The 23,446-nt window shown below is 44.1% G+C and overlaps 1 protein-coding gene and 1 long non-coding RNA gene across 12 annotated transcripts in view; one reads left to right on the top strand and one right to left on the bottom strand.

Annotated features, from left to right (window-relative positions):
• The window catches only part of FRMD4A (FERM domain containing 4A), a 565,649-nt gene that overhangs the window by 118,524 nt on the left and 423,679 nt on the right, over nucleotides 1-23,446 (bottom strand). For all 11 annotated transcript variants that reach the window (XM_019738286.2, XM_019738288.2, XM_074324782.1 and 8 more), the window contains 2 exons: nucleotides 16,708-16,800; nucleotides 5,674-5,758 (listed from right to left, as the gene is read on the bottom strand). In XM_019738286.2, the coding sequence (XP_019593845.1) occupies nucleotides 5,674-5,758; nucleotides 16,708-16,800 (178 nt within the window). The remainder of the gene's footprint in view (nucleotides 1-5,673; nucleotides 5,759-16,707; nucleotides 16,801-23,446) is intronic.
• On the top strand, nucleotides 3,792-10,591 carry LOC109450702 (uncharacterized). The gene is made up of 3 exons (XR_002137878.2): nucleotides 3,792-4,169; nucleotides 6,758-6,886; nucleotides 9,892-10,591. It is a non-coding gene; the product is annotated as an uncharacterized LOC109450702 (long non-coding RNA).

A 23,446-nucleotide genomic window follows, 5' to 3' on the forward strand; every position in this document is an offset into this window, starting at 1 on the left:
AGCACGGGAAGTAGGAGAGACATCCATCTACTGCAGCCATGCTTTCTGTCTCCTGGTGAAGAAAGAGGGGAAGGTAGGAAAGTAGTATTCATAGTTTGGGAAAAACAATAAAACGAAAACTCTTTCCTCATTTTTCTGCTGTTGAAGAGATCCGAGATTTGGCCCCTGGAGGAGATAAACAGGAAGCTGGGATGAGGTAGACTGAAAGTGCAGGGATTGAAAGGGAGACTATACCCAGAATGGAGGCCATGGCCTGCCGCAGGCAGAAGTGGGAAGATTCTCTTCTGCAGAGAATGAAGAGCCACAGAGGAAAGACAACCAAACACCGACAGGTGGGGTTAACCAGCTTGCCAGGGGATCACTCCACAGGTCACCCAGCAGGGGACCATCCCCCCAGTCAGCTTCTCAGTGCCTCATTCTTAAATATGGACGGAGAGACCAGGATCAACACACAACTGAGGAAATCCTCCTACACAAAAGACAGAGACCACAATAAATAAACAGAAAAAAAAAAAAGAATTGGAAAGAAACAGAACGTGCATGATCGTTAATATTATCAGGGCAATAAGAGGATATTCATTACAAAGACAATAATCACATCACATATATATATAAAAAAAGAAAACCAGATAATATGTAAGGGGTCTGGGAAGTTGCAAACAGGACAGCAAAGGTTAAAAAGTCAACGAAGGAGATTAAAGATACTGTTGACGAAATCTAGAAAGTAGAATAAAAAGACAGATGGAAACTAGGAGAGCTGAGGTATCAAAACAGGAGGCCAGGAGGCCATGCCTAGCGTCTGATTAACAAGAGTTCCAGAAGAAGAGCACAGAGATAAGAGAGGAGATATATACAAACAGAGGAGATAATACAAAATAACCTACAAGCACTGAAGAATACGAATCTCCAGACTCAAACTGCCTGTTGAATACACAACATAATGGATTTACAAAGACGCACTTCAGGACACACCTTCCTGAAATTTCAGATGAAGAGAATAAAGAGGAGAGCCTAAGGGACCCCATCTGTGGTGGTGGTGGTGGGGTCCACATGCAACGTACAGCACAGTGGGCTTCCGCAGAGCAACTGTCAAAGACTCTTAAGCAACACCGTTGATATCCTGAGAGAAATCTTCCTTCCATATTTCCATATCCAGTCACACTATTAATCAAATATGAAGGTAGAATAAGACATTTTTAGATAGTCAAGGACCCAAACATTTTACTTCACATAGGTGCTTTCTCTGGATTTACTGCAGGCTGTTCTTCAGTGAAACAATGGTGTAAAACAAAACACAGGAAGACTCGGGATCCAGGAAACAGAGGACCCACTGCAGAGTTGGGGTGCAGAAATGACAAGAGAGAGGGAACGGGTGTCCTGTGGTGAGGGCTGCAAATGAGACCCTTTCGAGACTGAAGCAAAAGGACAGATGGTTCGAAAAGGGAGGTCCCAGGAAAAACAATAAAGGCAGAGCAGCAAAACCAAACCAGAGGGGAACTGATGAATTATTACCTGATGTATTTGGAAATTAACTTTGCTAATGAATTTTGGAATCTGTAGGTGTTTTGGGAAAAAAGGATGGGTACATAGAAACTAAACAGGTAACAGCAAGACAATTATTACCTTTAGGTAAATAGCTGGTTATCTAAAAAAAGAATCAACACCATTAAGATGCTACTTGGATTAGTCATAATAATGGAATGCTGTGGCATTCACCCCACACTGTGAAAATGGGGAAAGGGAAACTGTGGATGGTTGTATAGGAGACCTTAACCCTCACCTATCTTAACAAGAAGTCAACTAATCGAAAATGGATCAATCAAGGAATATGCCAATTATTTGGAAATAGGCAAATACCAGAAGAAACAGCTATAATTGTTGAAAGTGGCGGGACTTGGCGGGGGTGGAGGGGGGTTCATTTTCATAATCAGTCTCTTAGAACCATTTGGCTTTTAAAGATTGTGTGTTACAAGGTGTTGAGCCGGCTCTGACTCCTGGCGACCCTATGAGTGGGTGATGCCCCAATGTCCTGTCCTCAACAGCCCTGCCCTGCTCCTGCAGACTCCTGCCTGAGGCTGCTTTTATGGAGTCAATCCATCTTACATTTGGCCTTTTTCTTTTCTTGCTGCCACCTATGTTCCCCAGCTGTGGCATAGATTACTTTGATAAAAAGAAATAGTAATGCTTTCAAAAGTGAATGACACAGGGACTTGGAAGGAGCAGGAATAAACTGCTTATTTTATCTGAACAACTTGGCGATTGCAGGGATCTTTCCCCAAGAAACAGGGAGGGAGCTGATGGTGAACCTGTGCTGGGGGAACCTCAGCATCATCTGCAGATTATATGTCTGGCACCACCCCTGGCCCGAGGGCAGCATGGATGGCACAAAGAAGATCACAGCCAAGATAAACACCTTGGGTCTGAACCCCACAGGAGCTAAGAGTGTGCCTGGCACGGTGCTAATGGAATTCATGCTTTATCTCGCTTAATCTTCTGAAGAAGGTCGTGGGTAGGGTCTTTTAATATCCTTGCAAAGCACAAAGGAAAATTAAGCTTGGAGATAACACAGAAGGTGTTCACATTTACTGCACTTGCTAAGAGGCGGAGTTGGGAAGGAAACCCAAGTCTGTGGGACACCAAATCTAAACTCCAAATCACAATCACTCTGCTACTGGAACTCCCAATATCTTTACATATTTACAACTGTGCAAAATAGGTCACACGCCTGGTTCAACTACTTCTGGGTTCATTGTCTTTGAGTAAGTCCCTTAACCTCTCTGACATCAGTTTCTTGCCTCTGGAAAGCTAATGTGTCCTGCTCAACCTCACTCATGAGGCTCAAATAAGATAATACATGTGAAAAATGTCTATAAACTCTACGTGTCAATTTATGCCAATGAAAATATTATTTTTGATGACAGGATGGAGACAGGCGGTCTTGTGATACAATCTAGCCTCCTATGTAAACTTTAGAACAGCAACCCCTGGGTTATTTGCATCACCACCTGCAATCGGGTAACGTGGACTATTTAGTTTTGAGGATTCCTTCTATTGTATTATTTCCCATAAATCCTAGAGTCCTCAGAAGCACCGTAGCCTTCAGCATTTGTGACTAGACTAACTGAGCAACCCCGAGAGAGAAACTGTTTCTGTCCCTTTGCCCAACTGTCTTTACAAGCACGATTGGGGGCAACTTTTACTTGCCCAGGTTTAGTGTGATTTCATCAGTTCCGTGACTTTCCAGACATTTACTGCCCACGTCTGCCACCTGGTGGCCAGTGCGCACGTTTTACTCCTGAACGTTTTCAAAGGGCTTTCGCGTTCATTAAACAAAAACCAGCAGTTCCTCTTACAATCTGTGAGGTTGGTGGTATTATTTCCACTTTATAATGAGAAAACAAGGGCTTAGAGAGAGGAAGGAATTTGCAAGTTCCTGGAGCTACATTTAGTGACATTTCCCTCCATTCAGCAAAACCCCAAAATACTTTAGTCTGAGTGTTCTGGGTTTGAGCCCAGTTTAAGTCCTGGCTCAGCAACTGTCACCAAGTGAGGTCCTTTCACAGAACTGAATTTGATTGCTACCAGGCCCTCATTATTTTGAATATTTGCAATTGGTGGAACTATTCTGTGCAATGAGTATGAAGTACTTCCAGAAGGAAGAGTGATGGCTGATACGCCATTTCAACATGTGTGTGTCCGTGCGTGTGTGTGTTAATGATTAGTAGATTGTTGCAATCCCCCAAAACTGGGTTTATTTAACCATGAAAATAGAGGCAGTGGGATCTCCCGAACTCCTCCCGCTTTACAGTCCCCGCCCGCTTTACGTGTGTACGTGGCTTTCCAGTTCCCTGGCTGCGGGGGCATCCTCCACTCTAAGTGGAGTCTGCCCACCAGGGTGCACGCGGGGTGACTGAGCTCTGTGATCTGCAGTCATGCGGCCAGCATCAGCCCTGACGGACAAGACCATTCACGAGACATGTGTCCTCGGGTGCATCTCCTAACTTCCCGGTACCTTCCTCCTCTCAGGGAAGACAGGGACAAAATGTAGCATTCCTCGCAGAGGTGTCGTGAAGATTCAGCCACACAACTTACAGAAAGCCCTTGGGGCAAAGTCTGCCATGCTGTGACCGAGGCCGAGTCAGCTGTCCTTCTCTATGTGCCAGCCCAAGGTAGGGTGCTGAAGGCTGCAGTCGTGGGGTGTATTGGGGGCTGGCAGAGCGGGTGTGTACTTGAAATGTGTTCTCCTAGTAGTGGTCCTCAACCCGGGGTGTGTGCTCTGCAAGCCCCTCTCCCCAGGGAGGAGGTGTGTGCTGGACATGTGTGTGGGCATTTGGGTTATTCAACGACAGGGAACTCTACAAGCATATGGGGGAATTGGATGCAGTGTAAGAGACTGTCCCACTCAATTAAGAAATGTCCCTTGAATAGACATTTCTGTATAGAAGACATACAAATGGCTAATAAGCATTTGAAAAGATGCTCAACATCACTAATCAGAAGGGAAATGCAAATCAAAGCCACAATGAAATACCACCTCATCAGGAAGGCAATTATCCAAAAAACCAGAAAATAACAAGTATTGGCAAGGATGTAGAGAAATTGGAACCTCTATTAGTGGGAATATAAAATTGGTGTAGTCGCTATGGAAAGCAGTATGGCAGGTTCCCAAAAAAGGAAAAATAGAACTACTATACAATGCAGCAATCCCACTTCTGGTATACACCCAAGACAAGTGAAAGCAGGAATGTGTTCAGATACTCTTAAACCCACGTGCAGAGCAATTGTTATTCACAAGAGCCAAAAGATGGAAGCAACCCAATCATCCACTGGTGGATGAAGGGATAAACAGACTGTGGTATGTCCATATAATTGAATATTATTCAGCCTTAAAACAGAAGGAGATTCTGACACAGGCTACAACATGGAGGAACCCTGAGGACATTATGCTGAGTGAAACAAGCCAGTCACAAGAGGACAACTACTGTATGATTCCACTTATAGGAGCTACCTACAGTAGACAAATTCATAGAGACAGAAAGAAGAACGGTGGTTGCCAGGGGCTGTGAGGGGAGGAAGGATGAGTTAGTGTTTATTGGGTGTAAAGTTTCAGTTCTGTAAGATGGAAAACATTCTGCAGATGGGGGGTGACGACGTGAATGTGAATATACTTAATGTACCACCAAACTGGACACTTATCAGCGATTATAATAGTACATTTTATGTGTGTTTTAGCACAATTAAAAAAATGTTTCCCACCCAAAAGGCCAAGAGCGTCCCTTTGAGAGATACTGCTAGACTGTCTGAAAGTCGTCAGATATACCTGCATTTGGATCCAAGTTCATCCACACTAGCGAGAACAACGTTGACTACTGCATTTGTCATAATTGTCTAGCTTTCCTCTTTGTCTCAGTTGCCAGGTTAAGGCGACTCCTAAGGTCAGGTTAAGGAAAATGTCAAGGAGCCAAAAGTACAGTGCTGGGATCAGAAGGAGTCACGTGATTATACCGGTAGCGCTAGTTTCATGGAGTTCTCATTTATTTATAGTAATTAATTTATAAATTTCTTCTATTAATCGATAAAATCGCATTAGGGACCATGACTTGGGATTTCCAACTTCAAATGATGCTTTCAGATTTCAACGGGAAACTCCGAACAGGAAGAGAAAGTTCTTACCTTGTAGATACAGGACTTCGCGTTCAGAAAGAAGAGCTCGATGGTGGCATTATCCTTTAGGTATGAGATGCTTTCTATGTAGAACCTGGAAGACAAAAGCTGCAAATGAACCACAGAAGCATCAACTGACCAAGCACATCATCAACTTGATCTCTGAGCCACAGGATGTGACAGGACGACTAGCACTCCCAATCTTAAACAAAAAAGCCATCATCAGTTGTGTTCATATATATAATTCACTTTGGAGAGAAAAACAGTGTTTTTCAAGTCCATTTATGGTAGGTTTGGACCATCATGCCTGACAGCCCTTACCGTAGAAAGACCTGGGCCTGCCATCAACTTCTTAGAGTGGTCTTCAGCGTGACCATCTACTTTCTTTTTTCGCATCTGCTTTCCAGTTTTTCATACGATTTGTTTTCAACACATTACTGTTTTGTCCTTATCATTGCTGAGTTGGATTTTTAAAAGATAATTTCTTCTGCTTCATCCAATACGGGGCCCTATTTCTCTTTGAAATGGTTACGAACTATCATCTTGAAGGTGGTGAGGTGTGGTTGGATTTCTGTTCTTCCCAAGGGCTGGAGCAAGTGTTCTTAACACTGTGATATTAATGGATAGTAAGCCAAATGAGAATTGGATTTTTATCCCGATGGAGTGCATAGATTTTTTGCTTTCAAGCTGAAACATGCTGATATTATTTGTTTACATTAAATGTGCCTTTGCACACTGACTTGGGAGTTTATTGAATTCCTTAATTAGATAAGGTACTTGTACTCGTCTAAGGATCAGCCGCACTAAGGGAAGAGGAATTGTGATGAGAGAGGGAAAGAGGAGATGATGGAAATGCGGAGCCTTGGAGGGGGCGAAGGCTCCGAGTGGGTGTGACAACTCTGCCTCGTGGAAACTGGGTGTACTGAGAGGGCCCGAAGGTGAAATGAGAAGAAACAAGTGCTGTGGTCTTCTAGAACAGCATTACAAGGGGGTGGAAAGACTCCTGGGGAGCAAGTTGAGAGACCAGGGATCTGGTCCCAGCTCTAGCTGATTTAGGGTAAGTCACGTCATCTCTCTGGCCTTGTTTTTTCAGACTGTAAAAGATGACAGTGCGAGTTGGTCCGTGGTTCTCCACCTAAGAAGTCCACTGCCTTCAAATATTGGAAAGTAATTCCGGTTAAAAAAAAACAACAGCAAAAACAACAAACCAACATTTTATTAGGTTGGTGCAAACATGCAGTTTTTGTAATTATTTTTAACGTTTTAAACCGCCATTACTTTTGCACCAACCTAATATAAGGCCAAGTCCAGTTAGCAACCTCTTGTCTACAGACTCAGTAAATCACGTTTTCTATCATTTTTCAAGTGTGTGCAGAGGCTGTTGCAATTAATAAGATAACAGATTCATTTACATTTGGGAATGAATCCAGGGTAACGTCAGAGATTAGCAGATATTTTCAATCAACAGACATTAATACAATTATGATCACGTGTGACAGTCTGCAGACTTTTTGGAAATTACAATATGACCCTCATTCTTGCAAAGCCTGGGAATGAGAAGGCTGGCTGATCTTTACCACCCTCCTCCCCCTGCAGATTAAAAAAAAAAGCACCTGCCTCCTGCTTTTGGAGCAAGTATTTTAGGACATGCACACGCCTCTGCAGAGGGCTTGCAGTGGTCTCGGAGAAACTCAAGTTGTACAACTATTCAGGTCGTTAGTAATGTGGGGACTTGAAATGCAGGAGCAAATTCTACATTTCAAAGCAAACGAAGTTACATTTGATTTAATTATAAACCTACACCCATTGTAAAGGGTTTTTGGAGAGGGGCTGTCAGAATAGCAAAATTGGAAGGCAGGAAGGAAGAAGGGGCACTGAGGGAAGGGAAAGAAAAGCAAGGGAGAAGAGAGGAGGGGAGCGGAGGGAGAAAGGCTGACAAAGCCTCAGACGCCACTCTAGGTGGTTCAGAAAAATGCCTTTCACCTGGACAACTTGCAGGCCTGTCCTATTGCAGGTAAATCTTGCTTCATCCCTTTGTTCAAACTTCCTCTCACCCCCCACACAATCCCCCACACCCCAACTCACTTCTGCTCCCTTTGGCCCTGGCTCAGCGTCACCACGATTTAGCCGATTCTGCTGACTGTCCCCAGGGAAGAGCTCCCATGACGCCCTCTGCTTGCTGTGCTGTCCCATGGTCCTGTCATTTTCTGTTTCTGGGGATGTCTTCTTACTGGGCTGCTACCTCTTGGAAGGCTGGGCCCAAATCTTATTCATTTTTGCATCTCTAGCACTAATACAGCTCAGTACGTATCTGCGAATGAAACTGATTTTCAACTGCTCTCCTCTCCACTCAGCGCTGGGTCAGAGTTCTGACTGGACAGTGAAATGGGCAATGAAGGCAATTCAGGAGGGAGAAGAAACAGATGACTTCCCTGATGTCATGAAAGTCCAGCGTAGGGGTGTTATACTCCATGCCCAGCCCTTGCCCCTTGGCCCCTCCTCTCACTGTTAACATGGAAAGTTGTTCAAAGCTGCCAATCACCTGGACTCCTAAAGCCAGAACAACAGCCGAAGCTTCTTGAGTTTGACACTGAGTGACCTCAGCTCTGTAATAATATTCGGAGTCTAAGTCTGTTGGGTCTGAAGCAACTTAATTTTTGAAGCAATGCCTTAATGTCTGTATTGCATTTTGTTTTAAGTCTTGAGTATTAAGGAGTGAAGGCATTCTGTCTCTCCAGTCCCAATATTCTCCTCAACAGTATATTAAGGAAACATACTAATTCCCTTTTCAACTTTCTAATAATGAAAAACTGAAATGAGACGGCAAATTTTACATTTGTTTTTTTGCAACCGCATTTATTTCCACCAAGTTCTGTGTTGCCTGCCTGTCCAAGAGACAGGAAGGCAGAGGAAATAACAAGCATATTCTGAAGAAAAGAAAAAAAATCACGTCCTCTTGACAGAAACTGGAAAGCAGTTTCCTGTTAACCTTTATCACCAAGAAACAGCCTGGAAAACCCTATGAGTTTCTAGGTCTGTCATGGTATTATTCTGTAACCTTGGCTATTTAACTTACTCTGAACTTTCCATCTGGGCTAGGGAACTGGCGAGTCAAAAACGCCTAGAGAAAAACAGACCTCAGACATCTCAGTTCACACACCGGGGCCCAGTGTACTAGGAAAAAGAAAGTTCTGTGGAAATGGGAAATGCTGTTGATTTGAGTGCAAAGTCGAGATTTTCCTCTTTTTTTTTAAACCAGTGCTGTCATTTTTTATTTTTCCTGAGAGCCTTGTCAAAGGTCCACTTTTTAAGCAGCAGGGGGCGATGTTGCATTTCTTTAACTACCCGTGCGAGGCTGCCTCCAAGACCTGGTTCACAAAGAAAATTCTGGGTCTCTGGGTAAACCCAAGGAAATGAATGATTTCTTGTAGATTCAAAGGGCTTTCATGGACAATTGCAAGACCGGTTCTGTATTAACCATGGGTTTCTGGTGCTTTGACATCTGGGCCTTGCTGACCCTGGAGGGACAGCACTCCCAGCATTAGCCAATTCCTAGAGATACTGAAGGACTCCTCTGAGCCCGCCCTTCATATGCAGACCAGCCAACCGGGGGCCCACACATCCTTTCCGGCTCCTCTGTGGGACTCTTACACTCCTGGCCACTATTCACCTGCCCTACGGACCCCAGGGCCAGGAATCATAGACTTAGGACAGCCGCTTTGCCCCAGAGTCCTCTGAAATTATTCAAAGCAGCCAATCCTCATGCATTCTTTCCTGCAGAAACGACAATATAGGCTCTTGCCCACAGTTCCCAGTCCCCTCTACCTCCTGACAGAGCCTGGGGCACCCCTGGGCAGCCCAGCCTGGCCTGGTGTGTCCCCTTCTCTTGGGAACTATGAGTAGTGAATGAACTGTCTTTTTCAATGACAGCCATTTCCTGATCCGTTGGCCTCATCATACCCGAATCATAATAAAACCTACACTTTAAGACAGGTCCTTCAGCAGATTGAGCCGAACTGAATCTTCAGGCTTCTTTTTGAGTCAAAGGGAACAGTGCTCCTTGTAAGGGTGAAATTCAGGCAATCAGTAACACAGTTAGACTTAGCTAGTCTGCGGTTTAACTCACTGCATAACTCGCTATCTAGCCACCTGTAATTAAACCGAATTTGTGTGCAGTTTGATCCATCCTGATGTTCATCTGTTTTCTGTCTGTTTCTCCCCTCACAGATTAACTGAAGAACTCTGCTTGTTCCCTTTCTCAAGTAAACCCATACCTCGTTAATTAACAACATCCTAACTTGGGAAAGAGCAATTTCTTAAGCCTCAGGCACCCGGACACTGGAATCCAATTTACAACTTCTTGCAGTTTTTACTGGTGACACATTAAAGTCCCAGGCTGCTGTGGCCAAGCCCGAATCCGGAGTCCGGAGTCCGGAGATAACATCATCTTCAAACAGACCAGACCCCAGGAAGGATGTCAGCCCTCAAACCTGCCTGACCTACTCCCCCTTTCCTGTACGTGTAAGGAGAAGCTAACCTGAAGTTAGCGTAGCTGTCCACTCTGAGACTCTGGACTCTGCTCGGCGACATCCCCCCGGCCCCCCCTCACCCCCGCCGGTGTTTCTCTCCTTCCTACCCGAGGCAGCCATCATCTTTGGACACTGCCATGGCGTTCTCTCTCTGCTCTAACTTGCATAAAAACTTCCTTTGTAGAGTCTGTGAATGCTTTCACCTTTTGTGAAAGCCCAGGGGCTAATTCCACGCCACGACATTCCTGGCCAAGAGTGTTCATTGGGCTCCACGAGCAATGTCACACCCAACCTGGCCCCGGTGACCCCGACCCAAGACTATTTTATCACACGGTCTGAAGTAATGCGTGCGATGTCATCATGTATTTACACACATTAAATACTCAAGAGGCCCTGAAGCCTTTAACTTGTGGACGCCTCAGAATGCAGGGGACTGAACACTGTCCGGCCAGACGACAGCAGCCAGACTTCCTCCCCCGGCCCCTCACTTCGCCTCGTCCCTCTCACACCCACCCCTTGGCACTTGGGGATCCCTGAATATTTACAGCAAGTGTTAATTAAATGGCCCAGTGATTTCATTTTGCAATGAACACAAATGTCACATTGGGAAGGCTGACTTTTGGTAGCAAAAAGGAGTGATCATAATGAGAAGGATAATTGAGACTGCTGTGAGTTTCTGTGGCCAAATCTCTCTGATTAGAATTTCAGCTGCGCTGAAATCTTAACCCGGACACCCAGTTGAGATCTAGCAGGCTCTCATTTTAGATCCATGCCATCATTGTTCCTGTGAGTGACAGGAAATAGCACTCGGTGTCTCCACAAGACAGGAAAGACACCAACAGTCAGGTCATGAACTTGGTTGTAAAATCCCCTCTCCCGGATTAAAGCTTCCTGGCATCTCCTCTCCTTTTTTTTTTCTTCCTCTATTGCCCAGCTCAGTTTATTGTTTGTGAAAGTCTAGTTTGAGGAGACAAATCTCATCTCTATTTATTTTCCTACAAACAGTGTATATGACCAGAGTTCCAGGGACATTTGGCTGGAGATGACACAATGGAGGGGACAGTCCAGACATGGAGGAGGCATTCTGAGCACAAACTGTGTCTCTGAAAAGTCAGAGAGGCTTCCTTGGGTGGGTTGGCAAATTTTCCTTAGATTTTTTTCTTTTGACCATTCCCATTTTGTTTTTTTTAATTTAATTTGTATTTATTTATATTTTTATTTATTTATATTCACCCATCTGACACTATATCTAGCTATTACAATAGCTACGTATATTCTCTATGCTTTACTTTACATCCTGTGACTATATATATTATTTTTAATTATAGTGGACATTCAGTATTATTTTATATTAGCTCCTCATATATTTTTTCTTGAGCTATTTCTGAAGCCTGCCTGGTGAACACTCAGAGGGTCATTGTTCTCTAATTTGGGGAGCTTGCCTCATAGCCCGGAACAATAGTCTTTAGTTGAATGGGATCTCGGTTGTACAGTGATCACGGGGCTGCTTGTAAAGTATGTGTGTGAGAGGTGAGGGGGTGGGGGTGATAAACCAGGACAAGCATGCAGACGTGAGGCCAGACAGCACATGCCGGGTAATTTGCCCTTAGTGTGGTAATGGGCAAACAGGCGAATTGTGAGTAGGGGAACAGAGGAGAATTCTATAAAAAGGCCCAGTGGTAAGCAACATCAGAGAGATTGCAAGGGGACGAGACCAGAAGCAGAGATGACCACAGAGATTAATTACAGCCAAGGGGGTGTGCATGGAGAGAAAGGGATGGGTCCAAGAGCTGCTTAAAATAACAGAGATAACAGGAATTACTGACTTAGGCTAGAGAAGGGCGCAGGTGGGAGAGAGCAGCTGATGTCACGGGTGACGCCCACATTTCTGGCTTGGGGGGCTGGACGGGTAGTAGTGCCTGTGACAGAGACAGGAGGCGCTACAGAAACAGTAGGTTGGGGACATGCGTGTGCAGTGGGTGGGTGAGAAGGCCACAAAGCTGAGGCAGATACAATCAGGTTTGTGGGTAAGGGAGCAGGAAGTTGATGGAGCTCGCTCATGCAAGCTTTCATTTTCTGTGCAAAATCATAAGCACTGTCACTTCTCAGAACAGAGGTGGTGAGCTTCTAGTTTGGGGTCTGCAGCAGGAAGGAATGAAAGCCATTGTGGGCATGCAGGAACCCTGAGCAGGCACACGGATGGAACCAGCTAGGAAAACTGATGTTTTCTGTGAGATGGGTCACAATCATGCGCCAGCCTGCAGCTGTGTGCTATTTCCCCCTGACTGCACTCAGCAGCCCAGAGGTAGAAATAAAAGAAATGTGTGATTGGATTGATCCAACCCTGTGTTTTGTGTGTATGTGTGTGTGTATATGTGTGTGTGTGATGCGTGTGTGTGCGCAGGCACGCACCAAGCAGCAAGGGGAGGTGAGGTCCAGGGTAAGGGAGTGGTTGCAATGGTGCATAGCTGGATTTAGACTGAACTGGCAAAGAGATGATGGCAGCCAAGGCTGATGGGACCTTGGAAGTTGGGGAACATACATATATGTCCTTCCTGCACTTAGTGTGGAGTTTCCAACAGGCTGCCAAGCTTTGTGACTGTGGGTTTCCCTGCAGGGGTGCTGTGCCAATGGTGCCTGAGTGGGCAGTGTCAGGCCTGGGGGTGCTGCTCTCCACACACTTCACCCAGTGCTGGGTGCATCTGTCCTTAATACCATCTCTGCAGATGGACGTAGGTTCTGCAGACGCGGCCAAGTGTGGAATGTGAGATGAGTCAAGGTCATGGGTCCTGACTTGGGTGCCTCTGGCCCTGCCTACAAAGGGAGCTACATGGCAGTCTCTGATAAGCAATCACGGTGTTTCTTTTCACTTGTGAGAGCAGGCAGTGTGGTGAATGGGGAAGAGCCTGAGGTCTGGAGTCCGATCTACCTGACAGAGATCATAATTTATTAGTCATGCTGGGGGCAGAATTTACCTGACCTTTGTGGGCCCTCATCTCCTTATTTTTCATTGGGAATAATAATACATGCTTCAAGGGTTGTTGTGAAGATTAACAATCATCCTGAATAATGGATAGTTCCCTTCTCTCCAACCATTTTCCTTTTGGGATAATGATTAAGACCCAGAAGCCATTGTGATCATTCCTAGTGATTTGACTGATGAGTTGGAGGGAACGGGTCCTTTTTAGGCTAAATCACAGGTCAATGATTTAGTCTTGCGTCCTGCCGTTTTGAGAATGTCCTGTAGTGTCACACCAGCCCGAGGCCCTCCAAGGAGAAAATGCTCATTAAAAAGACTTACTCTGGCTTCAAGGCTGAAGCAGAATTCTCTGAATTCAAATTCACGTTATTTAATATACCGGGGTCTGATTTTTCCTGTTCGGTTGAATGGAGGCAATAAATCTGCCCTCACTCTCACAGATGTTTTGTTTTTGAATATGCTTTACAGAGAAAGAATATATGTCAAATAACAAATCACGCTGGGCCGGCAGCCCAAGCGTAGATCCTCAGTGACAAAGGGTTAATATTTCCACTCAATGAATTCCTAAAACTTGGCTGAAGGCAGTCGAGGTTTCCCACGGTCTCTTATCAGGCAGTTTTATTCTCCTTTTTCACGAAGGCGAACCGGACACATGTTAAACAGATGTGATATATAGATGTTTATATGAAAGCAGAAAGGCTGTGAGGGGCTGGTGGGTCAGGCTGCTGCCAGGTGCGCGCGTGTGATGGAGGCTGGGCTGGGGCTGCTCTTGTTAGAAGGGTCGGCATCATGAACAGGGAGACGCCCAGCTGGACGGGAGCCCCTGTATGGACTCCAGCATAGGCCAGGCTTGGGGCTTTTATGACAATCATCTACCATACCACTCCTTTGGAGAAAATGGCCTTGGGCATCCCTAGCAAGGCACCGACTTATAAGGCGGGAATTCTTCCCAGGCTACAAACCGAGGTAAATATGCCGACTTCGCCTCCACGGGAGAATGTGCTCCCCTCTCGGAGAAAACAAATTCTTGTTTTGTTCCTATGCTGCTCAGCTAGCTGGAAAGTGGGGCACTTAGGGTCATGGGGGTCCTGGAAACCAGAGTCCTCTGTGCCTTGTGCCCAATTGACACCCACCCTGGAAGGCGGTTGCAATAGTTCAAGTAACATAGGGTGAGGAGACAGCAGGGCAGAGAGAAATCCTAGAAGTAGCAGCTGAGAATTAATACACATAGAATATGAGGAAGAAGGAAGACTTCAAGACTGAAAGCCTAGATGACCGAGGGGATAAGAATGTCACAGGTTTGAGGTTTGGAGAGGTAATGGTGGTTGGGAAGACGATGAATTTAGCTTTGAACCTGCTGAGTTTGAAGTATGCAGGTGGCCAAGAGTTAACTAGAAATAGGAACCTGAGACTCTCCAGAAAGTTCTGGTTTTGCAATGAGCTGAAGCAGGAGCTTTTTACCCGTGGACATATTCTGCTAGGTATCTGTCCCTAAATGTGTATTTGGATTTTTTTCCTTAGGAGCATTCTGTGAGGTGCCTGCTATGGCCAACTAGGAAAATGGGAGGCCAATGGCAGAAGCATCACTGGGGTCTCCAGTCACCTCGTTCCTGGCTCTGTCTGTTGTCAACACTGGTTCTACAGCTGCAGCTTTCTCTGTGTATCTCGTTTCACGGATAGAAGTCAGCTTGAAACAATCTAGAACCATCTGCATGTTCTCAGCAACAAACACTTCAATAGCACCCCAAGCTTTCCTCCAAGGCTTGGCTCCCCCAATCCACAAATAACTTGGCTCATCACAGACACCTGGAAAAAAGACCTGACATGCAACCAGCCCAGTGTTTTCTCTTCTTGGTTAAGGTTGTTGAAAAGCCCCAGGAAGGAGGGGACAGCCTAATGTATGGCAGGTGTGCTCAGCCACCTCCCCTTACAAGTTACTTTTTTCTTTATAGGGTTACTTTTCCATTTATCTGAGAAAATGCAGATACCATTAAAGAGAACATGACATTGAAATCATGCCCATCCGTAATGAAAATGGCTAAGATTAGCTCTGATATGTTCGCAGCTGTTAAACAAATCAAAAAGGCATTAAATGCAAGTTTACGTTTACTCTGCCAGCTGTGGCAAAGATACACACTCCTGCCTGTTAAATGGGGCCCTTAATTCTGATTTTAGGCCCTTCTAATGACTCCTGTGGTATGAGGATGGCTACGTCTAAAACTGCATTCTTGGCCATGCTCTTTGGGAAGAATGGCACTGCAAATCACTTGTGTCCTGCCCTTGAACTTCCGTTCACATAGTTTAAAAGAGCTGGGTCTGTGTATTGGGTGGAAGGGTTAGTGTCCATAGGAAGACTGAGGCACTCAAGCTAAACGCCTCTGCCATTGTGCTGCAATGAAGGTTCTGGATACAAACAGCCTGTGGCTCCACCGACTGGGGGCTCAGATTCTGGCTTTGCTATGATTTGTACTTTGCCTCTGAACGCATGACATGAACCGGTCTGGCTTCACACAACCTTTTGTAAACAAACGTGATAAGTCCCGTCAACTTCCTAAGATTGTTGCAAAGATTAACTACGAGAAGCAAATCCAGTTCTTCCCAGTCACAAAATAAAACTTCTTTTAGTAGATTAACGAACAGAAAGGGTCCATTTTTTCTGATACTTTATTATGCCATGTTTTCCCTCACTGGGAAATGCACTGATCTGTGGTTTACTGCTGGGGTTCAACTATTCTTTTATTTTTAAATTAATTAATTAATCATTTTTTTTATTAGTTTCAGGTGCACAAAACAATGTAATAGTTAGACGTTTATCATTTATATCCATCACACTGTGTCAACCCCTCCCCCCATCCACTACCTCCTGACATCGCACACAGCCATTACATTTCCACTGTCTCTATTCCTAGCGCTGTACTCCGCTTCTTATAACTATATACGTAATATATATATATATATATATATATATATATATACATACATACATATATAAACATATATATATATATGTGTATATATACACACACACACACACACACACACACACACAAACTTGTAGTTGACATTCATTATTGTTCAGCTTCAGCTTCAGGTGTACAGTGCAGTGATCAGGCATCTACATTTTGTTGGGGATAAAATAGGCACATTTCAAGAAGCCAAGTGGCACTTGTGACAGAAGGAAAGAATACACAAGTTATTGTTCTGTAGCTTCAAACAATTACAGAGATTATAAGAGATTCAGTTTAGTTTGAGATATATGCCCCCTCCCCCACCAAAAGCAAAACAAAAGGGGGGGCTCTTATCTTCATTCCTCACAAGCACCCTACGCAAGTGCACACAAACACGTGTGCACACACTGACAAGCCCTCTGTCTGCAGCTACTGGGCATGCAGCTGTACCGTGACCTCTAGTCCTGGTAATAAACCAAGACAAATTGGATTTCCCTTTCCTTTGATCACTCTACCCTCCCAGACTTTCCTGACAAAAAAAAAAAAAAAAAAAAGAATCAAAAGGGTGGACACCAGGTGTACATACCTGACACAGAAGTATAAAACCACCGGTCCTGACTTTTTGGGGAAGTCATGTTCCAATACTCTTCGATCTAGTTGAAGCCAGTTTAAGTGTCCCCTGCAGAAAATAGAGACAAATTGTTCAGGGCTTTGGATTTTGCAGAAATTTCTTGTGACGAAGGTATATGTGTAGCAGAATGGGCTGGATCTCACAGATAAACACGGCCCTTTGCCTCACGATTGAGTTCTTAATATGTGAAGAACCCAGAGGAATGATCTGGGGAACCCTGCACGAGGGGGAGATACTGTGTGACATGAGGGAGGAGAGTGACACTCAGAAAGTCAGGGTTAGAGACTTGCTGTCCACATCCTAAACTGCACTGAAATTAAAATGTTATCATATTCTCTCTCTCTCTCGTTGGGAATTCCCTTCCTACCACACTCCGGCCTGCCTTTTTTTTTCCTGAAGGACTCAAAACACACTTTAGAAACATGTTATGTAGCAATCTTTACAACATCTTGCTGGAAGCAGATGGGTTGAAAAGCCAATCACAGGCAGTGTCTTAAAAAAATTAAATTTCCATCTACCATATGACCCAGCCATTCTTCTCTTAGGTATTTACCCAAGAGAAATGAAAGCATATGGCCATACAAAGACTTTTACAGACAGATGTTCAGACACATTATTTTTCATAGCTCAAAACTTGAAACAACCCAAATGTTTATCAACAAGGGGAATATATAAACAATTACGATATAATTATATAACAGAATACTATGTAGCAATACAGACAACAAACTACTGATATATGCAGCAACATAGATCGATCTCAAAATAATTATGCTGAGCGAAAGACGCCAGACAAGAAAATAGTACAGATTATGTAATTCCATTTATATAAAACTCTAGAAAGTTTAAACTAATCTACAGTGACAGAAAGCAGATTGGTGGTCGCCTGGGGAGGGGGGATGGATGAGAGGGAGGGATTAAAGGGGGTATGAAGAAAAATTTAGGAGAGTTATGGGTATGGTCATTATCTTCATGGTGGTGATGGTTTCATGGCTATAGACATGTGTCAAAACTTATTAAAATGTACACTTTAATATTAGTGTAGTTTACTGTATGTCAGTTATACCTAATTAAAGCTATTTTAAACAGTGAACCACACAGATACTTGATGATATACAAATGAAGTGACTGGTGTATTTTTTCCTTCCTTCCCTCCCTCCATCTCTTTTTCCTTCCATAAATGTCAACTGACCACATTCTCTGAAAAAAGGGTCTGGAGATGCAGCCGGGAGAAAAATGGACACGATCCCTTTTCCCCACAAGCTTATATGCGTGTAAGGAGACAGTTAACCACTATGTCCACAAATAATTACATAATTACTAACAGGACTAGGATCGTGAGTTTTGAGAACATGTAAGGACCTGATCTAGGTTGGGGGTCCGAGAAACACTGCCAGGTGTTTGAGTGAGATTTCAAGAATTACAAGAGTTAACCCAGCAAAGAGGAAGGGGAACTCTCCAACCAGAAGGTCCAGCCTGTGCAAAGGCCCTGAGGTGGAAAGAAACCTAGCACCTTACTGTCATGTGAGTAGAAAGGGATGAGGCTGGGGACTAACCATGGCAGCCCTTGGAAGCCACAAGGAGAAGGCTGGTCTCTGAAGAGCAAGACAGAGCCACAGAACAAGTATAAGCAGAGGAATCTACCCCCTCACCCACCCTTCTCCTTACCCAATCTCAGTCCATCATTCTGGAGGATCAGAGCCCTATAATCACCTTTTCTTAGTAAACTCATGTTGAACAGACACACCTGACTACACAAAATCTCCTCAGGTGCCTGACGCCATGTGGCAGCGATGTTTATAATACACATACACATGTGGAAGGCTGGAACCTATTCTGTGGAGAATGAGGAACAAAAGCTGTCTGCATCACTCTATTAAAATCTTTGCTCCTCCAAGCACATGCGTGCCTCTAAAGAATGAAAGAAAACATGGAGGAGGTTTCCGTCTCCATTGTAAGACTTCATTCAAGCTGACCGTTTGCACAAGAAAAAAAATCTCTTTCAAATAAACTCACACTTGTGGCCTAGGGATGATGTTTAGATCTGATTCTTTTCCCTCCTTCTAAGAATCTCCATCTAGAAATAAATTTTGTCTATAAGCTTCATTTTTCATTTTTGGTTACTCTTCTCTGCATGTAGTAAGGGTTAAAAAAAAAAATGAGAAAAAAGTGTTCTAAGTAAAATGACTGGACAAACGTCTTCCAGAAAGGTGGGATAAATTTCATCCAACTAGAACACAGATCTGGAAAGAGAAGTCCTGGGTGCCAACTTTGTCTCTGGTCATACCGGAAACGTCAATCTCTGTACCTTAGCTCATCTTGTTCCCTCTGACTACAATGCCCTTCCTTTCCTTCATTACCCAGAAGAGTCTGACCCATCCTTCAAGACCCAGCTCTCCTGTGCCTCCTCCAGAAAGCCTTCCCTGATGCACCTTCTCCACACCACACACCGACCTGGGACTGGATTCTCACAGCACCCATCGTGGGTGCAGCTCAGCGGCTGCACTTCCTGTCATCCACAGAACTGACTTGTGACGTGTTCTTTTCCTCCAACAGACTTTTTACATCTGAAAAAATATGGGAGATCTACCTCATAAGGGAAAAGTGTGTGTGTTTTTGATCAATTAGAAGGTGTTCAGACATATGTGAGACTTAATGATTGGGGAGTAAGATGTTCTAGCCACTCCTTTCCTGCCTCTGAAAATGTCCCAAATCTTCCAGGATATTCTCCGTGTGCTCAACCTCCTGCACACATGCCACATGGAGGCGCTGTACAATGACTTTGATCATGTTGTATCTCCTTAATTAGAACAGTCTCTCCATCCTCTTTAACTAAACGCTAGCCATTGTTCGAGGCTAAGTTCAGTGCAGTCTTTTAGTGAAGCCTTCCTTGATTGCCTAAGTCTGGGCTTTATTTAAAACTTCTCCAGAGCTCCCGGTTTGTGTCATCTGCAAGGCATATATAGCATAGTTGTGTACAATTAGTTTTTTTAAAAACTATGACCCATCTCTCGGACTATGTTGTAACTTTTCAATGTTTACAAACATCATCCCAGAACCTAGCACAGTGCCTGGCAAATAGTAAGTGCTCCAAGCCCTTGCTCACGGATTCGATGACTACCTCCTGAAGCAATTGATCTGTGCTCAAACTTTGATTAATGAAAAGGTGACTGAATGTCCACATGAAGCAGTCAATGCTATGGAAAGAGAAGTTTAAGGTTATTCACAGTTCCCCTAGAAATGAGAGGCACACCATGCCAGGCAGGGCCATAGGAGGAAGCACCAGGGTAGGTCATGAGGCAGAAAAGGAAAGAGGAGGCATGGCCCAGGGTTTTCCATGGGAAAGGCAAGACACAGCAGAGGAAACAGCTTAGAATTGGCTTGTTTGAATAATTCTGGCAGGCTGAGGGGCACAGTGGCTGTCCCCAGCTGTCTCGTACCTGGCCCTGGGCTGATTTAGGGCAGGAGAAATACTGACTTGGTGAATGAGAGTTAGAGGAAGGGAGTGGTTCAGTATGGGCTCTGGACAGCAGGGAGGGGGGTACGTCACCAACTTCAGCTCTTAGTTTGGCACTGTAATTAGTGGGTGTCAAATAAAGACAGAATCTCAGAAAACTCGGAAAAGCAATCCATCCAATGACCACATAGATTTCAATTTTTAATCTTTTGCCTTAGAATAATTCTTGGTAAATGGTCTGGTGGGAATAACCTTTCCATGATCTTCACAAGATAAATCCTCACCCCACCGCAGTGGCACACTTCTGGGATTCAGCGGGTTCTCTAGGGGCACAATTCGCTTGGTGAAGAACCTCAAAGTGGGGACGTTTTACATGAAGAGACACTGACATAGGTGTCACTTGGCTAGCACTGTGCTAGGTTTGCTCACGACCCATTCTCCTTCATCCAAGTTAACAGAGGACAAGCACAGGGGTGGATTTCCTCTCCAGATAATTTCACTCCCCACGTTAAGCTTTTATAAAGAATGGCATTTTAGCAATGAATTTGTTTAACTGGAAATTCCTTGGTTCCCAGCCATATATTGGTTTAGCATTTATCAAGTAATGAAATGACCACCAAGTAAGAAAATGGTCAGGAAGCAGAGAGAACAATGAGGCCAGAATCACCCCAAGTTGAACAGTCTCTGAAGAAAAATGAATTTCCTTTCTCCATTTCCCTTACTTGAACTCCTCGACCCCAGTTCTGTGAGGGTTGGCATGACACACACACTTGCAGGGTTCTAATATCCATAGAGAGGTAGGCTTCCCCACACCTCGCGTCCTGGGACCTCCAGGGGGAAGGAAGTCAGCCCCCTCCATTTTAGGTGGCTATAAAAATCTCTCCAGTGAAGGCTGCTTACAAAGGAAAGACTGAAGGGGCAAGTGACTCCTCCAAGGTCTCTTGTGATAACTGCCCAATAACTGGGCAAAAGCTAAGAGATGGATTAACAAGTAAACTGGAAACACTAGCTCTGAAGCTACCACTCCTGGCTGCAATCAGACTTGCTAAAATAGTTTTCTGCTCATTGTATTGGGTTCAAAGTCACAGTTCCTATGTCTGGCAGAATCAAGGACTTCTCACTGTCCAGGACTTTTTCTTTCCTACAGGACATCTCACAGTCCTGACATTAAGTCCCTTCCTCAAGTCTTTTTTTTCAAAAATTTAAGTCAGGGTGGATCGGGGAGCTGAGAGGTAAAAGAAGCATAGAAACATTTTCTCAGTACAGGTTAACTGAGAGATGACTGATCGTTTGGTTTCCATTATTCTCATTGATTTTTCACTTGAGAATGCACATCAATGCATTTGCTAATAACAAAGGGGAAAAATAAAAAACCGTCCCAGCAGACACTCAGTATTTTTTATTGTTTGACTGATAACTATCTTTAAAGCTGAGCGAGATAACACTCATTCGGTTTATGGTGGCAATAGGTCAAACTGTTGGGTCAGTAATAAATATGCAATTGCTTCCGGGCAACAGAAATTGGATGCATTTATTTAACAGATTGCTTTTAGCCTGTACATGTAACACAAATAGATTTCTGGTCCAAGTGTTGGCACCTTCAATAGAGATGGCCATAAGGAAAGCTTTGTTTGTATAGAGTTATTGGAGGGTGGAGGTGTGTGATAAGACTATTCTGAATGGATCATTCTTGGACCCCAGGGGAGAATGCCACGCTGTGCCTTTTAGAGGTTTTTATTGTAGATAACTGCGTTCATATAGAATGAGTTTCTATAGAAAGCCTAAGGAAGAGTATAAAATTTTACAGATGTCCCTGGGTAGAGGGGCTGCATGGGGAGCGCCTCAAATGGCACAATGTTTAGCTTTTAGTGTCCTGATTCAAAAGTACATGCGCTTATCAAGGACAGCTCAGGGGTACTGATTTCGCTAGAAACCCTCAACTAGTGGTCTGGTGGTTGTCAAGTGTGTGTGTGTGTGTGTGTGTGTGTGTGTGTGTGTGTGTGTGTGAGAGAGAGAGAGAGAGAACGTACCTATGTACTTACACCAGAGAGTGACACATACAAAAATTAAGATAAAGTGTGAGACCAGATAACTATGATAAACTATGGGATATTTGGTCCAACTGAATTATGGCTTTAATTTTTTATTTCTGGAACTGTGTGCTCTACACTACATTCTCCTAAAGGCATTCCAAATTTTCTTTTATAGCCCCTCCTACACTATATCTTATTTACCTCCTAAGCTAAAAACAAGCTGTACAAAGGGTCAAAGTGTAGTTATTTCTGCATTTCCGGTGCTTAACAGTGGATGCAAAATAAACATTTGTTAAGGAATGAATATGTTGGCTTTAAATATGCTGCATAGATTTTTGTCAGTTCGGTGATAGCCACCCATCCATGTGGAGACACCGCTCCTGCCCGAAGTAAACAATCTCCAGATTCAGTTGAGAATTCACTCTGCTCCCCTAGTCTGGTGTCTGAACTCCACCGTAGCACTTGCATTGAGAAGGAAAAAGTCAGGAGAAAACTAGATCCCTGAGGTATCCTCAGAGTACCCCATTCTTTTTTATTTATCCTCGCTGCACACAGAAATAGCTGTGCTAAAGCCCTTTCCTGGTCACTAAATAAAAGGGACGGCTGTTTGCCCTAACATCTGCCAGTCTGCAAGGTGGTAATATATGCTGAATGCCATGTTCCCAGAAGCAGCTATTACAACCCAGACCCAGAGACTATGGCTACTGATTTTCAACTCATTCTCATGGTTCAGGGCTTTTAATGAATGGAAATCCCAAACCTATTTCTAAATACTAAATTGCTTTCCCAGAGCTGCGTGTTGTTGTCTCTTCCGCAATTGGAAAACTGCTTTTCGACTTTGTTTATTTTAAAATTGGAGGTAGCTTGAAACCTCCAATTTCTGTTCAAGTGCTGTTCACATGGCTCGGTCAATGCCAGGTTTGGTTCCAGTCAAGGTATGCAAGGACTTGAGGGCACTGCAGAGCAAGGATGCTCCCTGTCGTCCCAGCATTGGGTCTGTAGACCCAATCAGTTAAGGGCACACTGGACTTTAATCATCCCGATAAATCACTCTCCGCAGACAGTACCAATCGATGATACAATTGAAACAGCATGTTGTTTAAAAAACAACCAAAACAAAACACCCTTAGTTGTGTGGGGTTTTTTATTAAATTAGTTTCAGGTGTACAAAGCAACATCATGGTTAGACATTTATACCCCTCAC

The sequence above is a fragment of the Rhinolophus sinicus genome, linkage group LG02 (genome assembly GCF_036562045.2).
Source record: "Rhinolophus sinicus isolate RSC01 linkage group LG02, ASM3656204v1, whole genome shotgun sequence".
In the NCBI taxonomy this organism is placed as follows: Eukaryota; Metazoa; Chordata; class Mammalia; order Chiroptera; family Rhinolophidae; genus Rhinolophus; species Rhinolophus sinicus.